The sequence below is a fragment of the Anoplophora glabripennis genome, unplaced genomic scaffold (assembly GCF_000390285.2).
Source record: "Anoplophora glabripennis isolate ALB-LARVAE unplaced genomic scaffold, Agla_2.0 scaffold519, whole genome shotgun sequence".
NCBI classification, from domain to species: Eukaryota; Metazoa; Arthropoda; class Insecta; order Coleoptera; family Cerambycidae; genus Anoplophora; species Anoplophora glabripennis.
Window position 1 is genome coordinate 1 of NW_019416627.1, and position 11888 is coordinate 11888.

Sequence of the window (11888 nt, forward strand, 5' to 3'; positions counted from 1 at the left end):
GAGGAAAAGTGCGTCACAACCTGAAAGAAAGAACATTCAAGTCGGTCATATAAGTTCCGAGATATAGAGTGTCAAAGTCAACAAGCGCTTGCTGCAAAACTATACATAATGTAACAATAACAAAAATTGAATTTGGTAGGTTTTTTAAAGAACTTTCCGTATGTGTTTTTATAAATATGACCGCACGTGTGCTTTTGATATGAAAATTCAATGAATACCGTTAAGCCGAGAAGAGGGGATGAATTATAGAAATTGAAATAGTGCGTTCAAAGAGCGGCGTTCAGTATCTCGGCTTCTGTGGCTCCAATTTTGATGATTTTTTTTTAAATCGATATAGAAAAATGAGAGGAATTCAATTACCAAGGTTTAATTAAAATGTAAAGGCATTTTCGGTCTATTACGACTAAAAATTTTCCACATTTTGTTGTTATACTGTATATTCATGTAAAAAATAATATCGATGGTAGGATATAGGTACATAATCCACTGTTACTAGGTATTAGTTTTAATAATTACGTGGTAATAATGTTTAAATAAAATCTTGAAATTTTTATTTAATATGTCATTTGTTTATTGTATTCATATAATATAGAAAAAATATAAATAAGTACAAATAATTATTAATTTATGTTTACAAAACTGTGTTTATTATATTTTCATAATCATCGTATTATTAAAGTTTTTCACTTTTTTACATCAATGGTGTTTTCACTTATATCAGCATTTGAATAAGTATCGTTGTCCATTATTTTCAAATCAGTGTTTAACTAATTATTGTAAATAGGTACCACTGTTAACTTAACAGCAAATAATGACTTATGGTTGGTTAATTTGATTTTTTAAGCAATTTCATAGGCATCCTCGCAAGAAAATGGATCATTTTATGTATCACAAAATCCGTAAAAACAGAAAAATTAAAAGATATATATAGGGAGGTGTAATCTGGATAGATGTGGTGTAAATTTCTACAACAGATTTTTATTAAATATACAGGGTGTCCCATTTAGAAAAATCAAGTTTTGGCGGTTCTGTCAATCAAATTCGACAATAAATATGAAATTGAAATAGGTCGAAGACCATTAGACCATTAGAGATACATATAGGGAAGCTTTATAAAAGTCCCCTAAAACAGGGGTCGGCAAACTTTTAAGCCGGAAGAGCCATCTGCAATAGAAATATCAATTTCATGAATTTCAAAGACCCACAAATTTTTATTTCTGCTTTTACATTTTATTTCAAATTTAATTTTATGTGTACTCGTGTGCTGCTTGTCTATCCGCTTTAACTTTTAATTTTTAGAGGAACTTGAAGAGCCGCAATTGTCTCTTGAAAGAGCCGCATGCGGCTCGCGAGCCGCGGTTTACCGACCCCTGCCCTAAAATTATGCTTAGAATTCAAATATACAAAAATATACAGGATGTTCCATTTATAATAAGCAAATTGGTGGCGACTACCGGTATAACCGGAAGTACTACAACAATGGCATTATTTTATTTAAACTCTAAATAAAACCTCCAAAACCACCACGTCAAAAATTTTCAAAATTCAAATCGAAGTAGTCTCCGAAATATTCTAATGTGAGAAAAAACACGTGATTTTTGAGTATTTTTGCAGTTTTTATTTTTTTCTGCAAATAGCACAACTTTTTTTCTTGGCGCAACCTTATATTTTCATTGTTTATATTATTTTCGACCGATTTTACTAATATCTAAACTACGTCAAGCAACAGCCACGCCAATGTATAATTCTCCTGGACTAGTAATGGATATTTCAACAGGACAATATTCAAGATGTGAGAATATGCATTCGTTGCAGATATTCTAGCGTATTTTTGCTTCTATATTCAGAAAATAGTAAATTTACGTAACCCAAATTTGTAATATGCACCTCTGAATTATTATTTTTCTTTACACAAAAGACCTGGCCTCGCTACGTTTTGCAACATAATATGTTTCAAAACAATAATCCCTTACAATTAGTTAAGTATCTTATTTGAATGGATTTGTCGACCTTCTATGCATCGAATGTATAGACACAGGCACAATGAGTAAAATATTGCTTACCTCCGACACTGTTGTAGGTTTTCCAATAACGGATGAGCCGGAATTTTGTGTCGCATTCCCCTTTGAGGTAGTTTTGTTGAAAGTTATTAATTTCTTGTAAATCTTATAGAGCGCCTCGACTTCGTTTCTAAAAATTAATAACATAAGTGGGATTCAAACGACGGATGTAATTCAGGCATGTTCTAAATGGGAATCGTTCGATACGCCTCAAGAAATAACTTTGTTACATTTTGGAAATGGTTACCGCAAGATTTTTCGCGTTTCAGTTTTATCAAACCCTGAAATAATACTACTCACACCTCACACCTAATTCCTTGCAATCTTTATTACTAAGCAGCTATAAAATATGGAATCTAATAATATAAATACGTCAAAGAAGTAAATCTCCAGATGAGTATACAGGGTGTAAATTTAAGTGATTGATCAGCTTAAACAGCTTTGATTCTTGTATACGCCGCTACTGGGCTGCGTAAATCGGGGTAACCTACATTGTGGAAAATGACAATCAAAAATAATTTAAAACACAGATTGCTTTTGTAAAACTTAGCAACGTGTCATTTTCAAATTACCATATTTTTTTGATATCACTGTGGTCGAAGCGCCGAACGTTAAAAAAACATTATATCGTTTCTAAAATTAAATATTTTCACATGATTTTTTAAATATTAAATAATACTGTAAATTTATATTTTTTAATAAGCCGTTAAAAAGCGGAACTAATGAAAGGATTTAGTGAAAACATGACGTGTTATTTTCAAGTCACAAATGTTTTTGATGTTAATGTGGACGAAGCGCAGAACATTAAAAAAATGTTTTAAAAAAATTAATAATTTTCACGTAATTTATTAAATATTAACCAATATTGGTATGTAGATACGTTACTACTTGTATACAGGGTGATTCACAACTTATCCAAAAAAATTTTGGAATAGATGCGGCATGAAAAATGGAGTTAATAATGTAAAAAAAAATTTGTAAAATCCTTATAGTTTCCGAGAAAAAAAATATTGAAGTTATAGTACATTCACCCACTACATAGCTGGACAACTGTAGTCTCTAGCGTCATTCGCATTACGCGTGGAGAGCCATGTGACTCCTAATACTGAAATCCGTCGTTGCGGTAGTTTTTACCTGTTATCTGTGGTGTTTACAACAGTTTTTTTAGTAGTTAGTTTCAAAAATGGTTTGCGTGTATAGCAACTCAAGAATTTATGGATATCGTTTTAATTTATGATGAAGCAAGACAACATTTGTATTATGGTGAAGCATTTGTGTTATGGTGAAGCAAGACATTATTTGTGTTAGTTCGTAGAAAGCGAGTAAGACGGACCCAAATGTGTTTACACCTTAGTGGATAAAATTTTGAACCATTGTTGTTGTAACATCGGGTATGTCAAATGATTTTATTATTTAAAAACACAAATTAATTTTATTAATAATTAATAAAGGCAAAAGCATTTGAATTTGCCGATATAAAATAGGTGCTATAAAATTATATTTATTTCTTTCCTTGTGAAAGTGTTTGTCCGTTTTTTATCACACCGCCATGCCGGTCGCATTGTGCGAGGTCAGGTTTTACAGTGGACCAGTTTCCAGTGCCGTGCAGAGGTGTATTTTTAATCAATTTCGAACTGCCCTTTTTGATTTTTTCTTTACAAAATTGTATTTGTATAGGTCCCCTGTACATCCAGAATTTTTTTTTGAATAAGTTCTGAATCACCCTGTATAAAACAAATTTATGATTTAAAATAATTATTTTTGCTGTTTTAAAAAACGAACATAAAAAATAAATAAAAATACTAATCTGACTGATATGAAATATTTTTTTAAAATCGTTTTCACAAACAATTATGTGTCACTATATTTTTTAAGCAGTGTATATATTTAATTTGTGAATTTCAGTGTCAATGATCATTGATCTCTGACACTGACATAGTTTACCTGAACTATACTACTAGCACTACGTACAGTAGATTTAGGATAATTAAAATAAGGATATACAGAAATACGGTATATTTCCTCTCTTTTTCGTATTCAGCCACTTCGCCAGCGAATCTACGCTAAACATATTAAATTACCTCACTTTAACATAATGAACATGTGGCAAAAATATTTGACAAATTCATTAACACCCTGTATACTTATTTATTTCAGTGTTTAGTGACGGTACAGTGTAATGTTGTTTTAATTTTAAAGTTGTTTGCATGATATTCTGAAAAAGCATGCATACGAATCAAGAAAGGTTAGAATTTACTTTTTGTCAGGAGCAAAGAAGACGATATTAGATAAATTATCCCGATTTATAAGTACCGAATAAGAAAATGTTTGTAAGATTGGTTCAATATTTAAGGCATTAAGGGAGCTAATACGCTAGTGTTGGAAGGGAACATATTCAGAGAATGAGAAATTAGGAATCAGAAATTTTAAACGCCGTGGAAGAAGATCCTGGTATCAAAATTAGCCACAAAATTTCAAGTATCATGTTATAAAATCAGGTGAGTCAACAGATTACGAGTATTTATTTTTGTGTATTTCATTTATCATTATTGATTACTGCTCGAGTTGTCTGCTAGATTACTTGTTAAGTAGGTACTGTTTTATAGTTTATCTGACTTAAAAGAATTAAATTTTCGTTTTTGTGGGATGACAGGGCTCCTGTCAAATACCCACAACGGTGAGTGATGGTTTTAATAACCTTTTTTTTAAATATGAAATTTGACAACAATGCCCAGTTCCCAATTATGCATGCACAGCGACTTAAGGACACCGTTGAGGTTATACTAGCTTATTCAGCGTCGGGGTATGAAAAAAGATTTAGAAAAATTAAGTTTTCGTTACGGAATTTGAAAAAGTAAACTATTGATACGCGTTTGTAAAGATCAAAGGTAGCCTCTGTATAAATATGACCCCCACTCAAAATTACACCCTGCATATTATTGAAATATGAAAATTTAATATATTCATAGAAATATAAGAATATAATTTTTTTCCTTCTATTTTCCTTATTTTAACGAACGAATCTTGTTAAACTTACACCCGATGTAGGGAAGACCTTTTCTTTGTTTTTTGATTAGAACCTATCGAGAAAAGCTTTGACATGATATTCATTAGTAAAAAGAATGTTCTTTACAGAATATGTTAATTAAAGTTTTTTTTTGTAATTAGTCTAAGACAGAACAGTCACTTTGTTGCCAAAATTTTACACTTGTTCTATCGATTGTGTGACGTCATATTAGCACAAAATAAACTATTTTTCTTACACTCTCTAGGTTCCCGCATACAATGGGGTCAATATTCCCATTCATCACCACTTCACCTGTTTGGCAGCGATAATGAAACTAAAAATACCACGCTTACTCCAAAGACCCAATCGATGATTGCTTTTTGTAATATGTTATTTAAAATCGAAGATAATAAATCACTTTTACTTTTCTCAACGTTTCGGGTTATATCGACTTTTAATTTTCTATTCATTATGTAATAAAATACTGATACTTCTTTTGATACTAAGTAGTTATCTCTATGCTATTATAATATCGACAAATTCCAAGTTATTTAAACTTTAAATGTACATCAAGTTCAGGGTTCTACAGGGCCTTCATAAATGATTACAAGCCAGGTGATCAGTAATTTTTATTGGAACAGTAATTTTATTTCCTTCATGTCGGCCATTAAAAATTATTAAAATTATAAGAACAAGGTTACAATAAAACACAACATTCAGTTTCACCGGCTGTGCTTGGTACAATTTTTCACGAGAAAAATTAATATTGAGTGAATTGTACTCAATAATTTCACTCAATGGATACACTCCGAACCTTTATTGCTTTCACTCACGCCGATTTTTTTCCAGTGTAGTGACGTCAAGATTTAGGGAATTTTCGTTACCAGTACCAATCGTGCAATGTTGGGTTGCCTAAGCTCGACGGCCCACATGGCTTGTAAACATTTATGAAGGCCCTGTATATACTCGACTACAGATACATTTTTCTAGAAACATGAAAAGGAGTATGGATGTCAATGGTAACGTAGAAAAAGGAGGAGGGGATTGACAGTAGAAACCTTTAACAATTAATTCCATAGGTTTCTTACATCGCTTTCTTATGTTAAATTAATTTTTTCGTTTTAACTTACCACCCCTCCCCCACCCCCTTGTTAAAATTATGTGTACGCTACTGCAAAAAAAAACTATAAAAAACCCTTTCCAAATGAACTAGAATTTTGCCTTATTTACATCCTCATACTTTGAAGTAATAAAATTCAAAATATACTGATTTGAACTGGAAGTCCTATAAAATAAAAAGTGTTCGGCTTATTTAAAAACTAAGTAATAAAATCAGGTATCATAAAATCGCTGAACTTGACTTGTTATTGGTCAAAGTCACGTCAGTTTTGATAGGAATATAGAAATATCTATATTTTTTTAACAAATAAGCTGAAACCTTCAACCTTTTGATTCCAAAGATTCTTCCCGTCTTTAATGTTTTATTCTCAGATTACCTGAACAATTTTAACAGCAAGTTTAAATTGTATCATTAAACAGTCATTCTATTTATACCAACATTTTTGTATTTTCAAAAAGGACATTTAGTCTAAGAAAAGAAATAAGAACATAATTAAATTTAGATACACAGGGTGCCTTTTAAAAACCAATATCCCATACTATTGGTATGATTATTTTTGTATGATGACAATATAAATATATTTTTGAACCAATTACAATGATTCAGATGGTATTCCGTGGCCTTTGCTATTTTTTAAAAACGAATTTTGGAAAATTAGGGTTTTTTTACAAAAAAAAACAACGTTCATCAATTTATAAAGCAGTATGTACCTTCTCTTTCAGTTTAAGAATCATGGAAACTGGAAACATTGGATATTGGATATGAAAATTAGTTAATTATTGACACTGCTCATTATAGAAATGGATAAATGCAGATCCCATTTATACTTTTACTTTTAACAATTACGACCATTTATAAAAGCAATCAATAAAAAGTTAAGTTTGTCATTTTCAGGCATTTGAAGTGTTTCCTAGATTTGTAAATTGAAACTTAAAATAAATATAAAATTTTAGGCCTGTAAATTAGAATTATAGTGCTTTATACATTGATCAAATTTGATAGACTGGAGCTTAAATGACGATGTTTGAAACTACGTAGCCAAATCCTTAATTAAAAAATTCTGAAAGTGATTTTTGGAAAAATAATTTCTAAGAAGCTAGCAGCAAGCCACAATTTACTAACTACATCATCATAATTGGTTCAACAAATACGTCTAGAAGGTCACTATATACAAAAAAGTAGATTCTAGTTATGTATTTCAAATATATTTTAAAAGGACATCCTAGTTCTTAACTATGCTAACGTACAATTTTTCCAGGAAGTTGAATCTTCACAATATAATCAAAAGGTCGTCAAAAATATTTAAAAGCAGTTGGTGAAGCTAAACTATCTGCCTAATCTCTTTAATTTATCTAAACATCTTGATTAAAATATCTTTCATCAAATAAAACACAGGTACAATGAATCTATACAAAGTCATATCCTTATAACAAAAAAAAAATAAAGCCAAACTTCAGAGCTACGTGCTGAGCAAAAGAGTGGTGCCAAACTAACTGTCATCTACCTCGTAAACAAGTTGTCTCTTCTGGCCAACTCCAGCAGTTTGGGCGAGCACTTGCACATGTCCTTATCAGTCATGCCCTTGCCTGCTTTGCCCTTGCCTTGTTTACTATTGGCGTGGATCGTGCAGGCCCTGTGGTTCTTGGCGGCAGCCAAGAACAGCGTTACACCCCTCAGCACCACGGCCCCGCCGCGCACGCTCAGTCTTGGCGTGGCTGGATTGGACATCTGGTGAACAAAAGAACGTTTGTTCCTACTTTTTTTCCGATTAGTTGGATCTGATTTATGGGGTTACACGATTCGTACCCTCAGTTCTACAGCTATAATCGATGTTTATGTCACGGAAGGGTTAGAGAAATTATCTGTTATGGAAAATTCACTTTAAATAAATATTTACACGCAGAGAAAATAATCAGAGAGATTCTATCAGAGGACGCACGTCAAGATAATTTAATTTTGTTAAAAATATAATTGTTATTTGAACTATTATTTCAAATTGGTATCAAACAAAGGGTCAAATCTAAATTGCTGCATTTGATTTTAAAAATAGATTCATACGATTATTTTTACAAACCTGCAAATATTAATAATATAAAACTATAGCGTTTCCTTCTTTAATGTTCCAAAACATGCAAAGGAATCGATATCTAACCAATTCAATATATTTAAATGATCTATGCATCAAACTGCAGTAGTCGCATTTGTATCGATTCGTCTAGAACTAATGAACTGAACGATTGGTCTGCATTAAAAATATTGGTCTATTGTAGTATATAATACCTATATGTAATTTTTGAGATATAGAGGCGTATGCATTATCAAATAGACAGGTTGTTTTCCAAATAGTTGACATAATTTCACAAAGTTGTTTCCTGGATCATTTTAAACTAAGATTTATCAACCAAAGTCTAAAATCATGATTTTGGATATACGGTTTCTGCGAATTTTTTCCTTTCCTTCTATTTGAATCAATCCTGTGTATCTTGAAAACCAGAGACTTTATGTTCCTTGTTCTTTAAGATTATTTGGATTCAAAATAGTCAAGGAAAGATCTCCTTCAGTTATACTGTAGACTTAGAAAACACCCTATTTACTTACTCGAAACAATATAATTACAGTGTGGCCCACTAAAAACCGGAATAATCATGTAAATTGTTTTGGGAGCACAATTTCAATGATTTTTGCTGTGTAGTAGCCTGTTAGTTGTACTTACTTGCTGCGATAATTATACCATAATACATGATTCTTGAAAAATCGGTTTAAATTTGTTTTATAATATATTTAGTTACATAGCTTAATTCAAAACCTCTCTATCTCCGTTGTCATTCAATTTAGAAGAAAAAAGTGTGCACATTATTAGTTCTATTTTTTATTAGGAAGCCAGTGGCGTACTCAGATTTTTTACAAATTGCACAGTTTTTCCGATATTACATAAACATAGGTTTAGGTTTTTTTAAATAGAACACCCTGTATTTAGCCATCCCGTTGAATAACATTTTTTTTATCTTTTCAGCCATATATAATAATAGATACTTTTTATTTTCCTAAATGAAGAAAAATGCAAAAATGTATAGATATTTTTTCAGTTGGCCATGTTATTTACTTATTCGTCTTTTGTTGTTTAATATTTACAGTTAGTTTATTTTTGACTGATTGAAAGCTTGTTAAACGTCTATTATTTTTTTTCAATTTTGAAAGGTATAGAAATGGTGTACGAAAATCTTTACAAAGTTCACATGTTGGAGTGTTACATTAAAAGTGAAAAAAATAGTGACACAGCTTTAAACTTATATTTGGAGAGATACCCAGACCGCCATCAGCCAGAAAAGATAATTTTTAGCCGACTCTATGATAACTTGTGTGAGTTTGGTTCTTTTCAAAAACCGAGAGCTAAATCTTATAATATACAGAATAGAGAAAATGATGAAATCAATACTTTAGCTTTTGTTGTCGCAAATCCCAATGTATCCAGCAGAGAAATTCAAAGAACGATAGGAATTGGTAAATTAAAGCATTGAGAATTTTAAAAAAACACAAGTTCAATACTATAAAGTATATAAAAGTATAAGTAACTATAAAGTATAAGTACTATAAAAAAAGTCGACCATTTGCATCCAGGAGATGAAGAGAGACGTGTCATTTTCTGCCAATGGTTTTTGCAGCAAACTCATGTAGACCTTAATTTTTTTCAAAATGTTATTTGGACCGACGAGGCTTTTATAAGCAGCGCAGGTATATTCAACCGGCATAATGCGCGTTATTGGTCAGATGTGAATCCTCACCAAACTGTGGCCAGAATTCAGCAAGGACAGTTTGGTTTTCATGCATGGGTAGCTCTCTTCCACAATAGAGTTAGCTCACGAAATATACGATGAAAACCTTAACGCTCAGAGATATGTGAGAATTTTACAAGAAAATATTATTGAACCGCTGGACGATATGCCACTAGCTCAACGATATCACATGTTCTTTCAGCATGATGGTGCGCCTCCACATAATTCCCACATAGTTAGAGAATTATTAAATCATAATTTCGGGGACAATTGGATCGGTACGTACGGACCAAACGGTGGCCGCCTAGATCACCAGACCTAACCCCTATAGACTTTTATTTTTGGGGGGGATCTTAAAGACAGAATTTATAAGTATAGAGCTAATAATGTCAAGGAGCTAAGGGAACATTTTGAAAACTATATTCAGCGGGTATCAAATATCCACATTTACAATGTTACCCGCTCAATTGCCAAACGTTGTCAGTTATGTATCAACGAAAATGGCCGACAATTCGAGCACTTGCTGTGACTTTGTTATGTCATTTTTGTTTTATTGTTGTTTCTCTCATTTTATAGTTGTTATTTTTGTTTAGTTTATGTTTAGATTTATAAGTGTACCTATAATTAAACCTATTAAGTAAAGTTAAATGGATAATCTAATTCATTTTTTCTTGTAATTTTTTAGTCTAAGTTAGGTGCTTAATATAAAAATAATAATAGGAAACGAGGAGACCAATACTAAATAAATCTCATGGGCAACTGAAAAAATATCTATACATTTTTCTTCATTTAGGCAAATAAAAAGTATCTATTATTATATATGGCTGAAAAGTTAAAAAAATGCTATTCAACGGGATGGACAAATACAGGGTGTTCTATTTAAAAAAACCTATGTTTATGTAATACCGGAAAAACTGTGCGATTTGTAAAAAATCTGAGTACGCAACTGGGTTCCTAATAAAAAATAGAACAAATAATGTGCACACTTTTTTCTTCTAAAATGAATGACAACGGAGATAGAGAGGTTAATGTAAATGGGTCATTTTAAAAAAAAAACTGTATATCTAAAACTAATCAAGTTAGCCAAGATCTTTTGGTACCAGCGAAGTAAACTCAAAAAAAGAGAACGGGACATCGATATCAGATTTTTTGTATCTATCAACGTTTTGGCTGTACATTATAAATCGGTAAAATTTAAGATATAAGGATAAGTAATTTTTAAGCTTTAATGTATTGATTAAGCCTATGGAGTCGAATTTTTAATAAAATAGTTCCTAAAATCAGTTTACCTAAAATTAGTTACGTATTTCCATCTACAATCATCGCAAGTGATGCAGCAAGTACATTTAGAAATGGGCAAAAATAGGAAAACAATGTTATAGTCTTACTCTTGAAATAGTTTTTCACTAGTATATAATACCCGATTCGAATTTGGTACAGTGATGGGCATCTTAAAGTCCCCACTAGTTGGGTCGCTCTCGTTCTCTCGCGCCCCACCACAAATAATTAGATATGTTTCGGACTGGGAGTGTTGTTTGGAAATGTACACCGTGGCACCAAAAACTGTTGTATTCAATAGGGTGAATAATAATTAATCCGATAACAGTTGCATTTGATATTTTAAAATATATTATTTTATTAATGATACGTATGTAACATTCCTAGTTAGTTAAATAAGAATATTGAAGATTTTTTTTAAATAAAATGTTAAAAACCATTTACTTTTTTAATCATTATTCGCAACATTCAATACCTGCATATTTAAAGTTTTTTTTTCCTTTACTAGGGATATTCATACAGGGCGGCCCAATAGTGATAATATTACTCATATGCCATACGGATAGAAAATAATTTTAGGCGCCATAAGGGGGACGTTTTAAAAATGTTATGAAGTATGCGGGGTGTTTCCGAAGGCCGCGTCAAACATG

At 31.5% G+C, this 11888-nt stretch overlaps 1 protein-coding gene across 1 annotated transcript; it reads right to left on the minus strand.

The window, feature by feature from the left end:
- Positions 1-2063: 2063 nt before the first annotated feature.
- On the minus strand, positions 2064-7915 carry LOC108911302 (the record flags this gene model as incomplete). Its single annotated transcript, XM_018716207.1, has 2 exons — positions 7692-7915; positions 2064-2190 (listed from the first exon to the last, which is right to left on the minus strand). Coding segments are annotated over exons 1-2 (351 nt in total), but the record flags the coding sequence as incomplete, so codon positions are not given.
- Positions 7916-11888: the final 3973 nt, after the last annotated feature.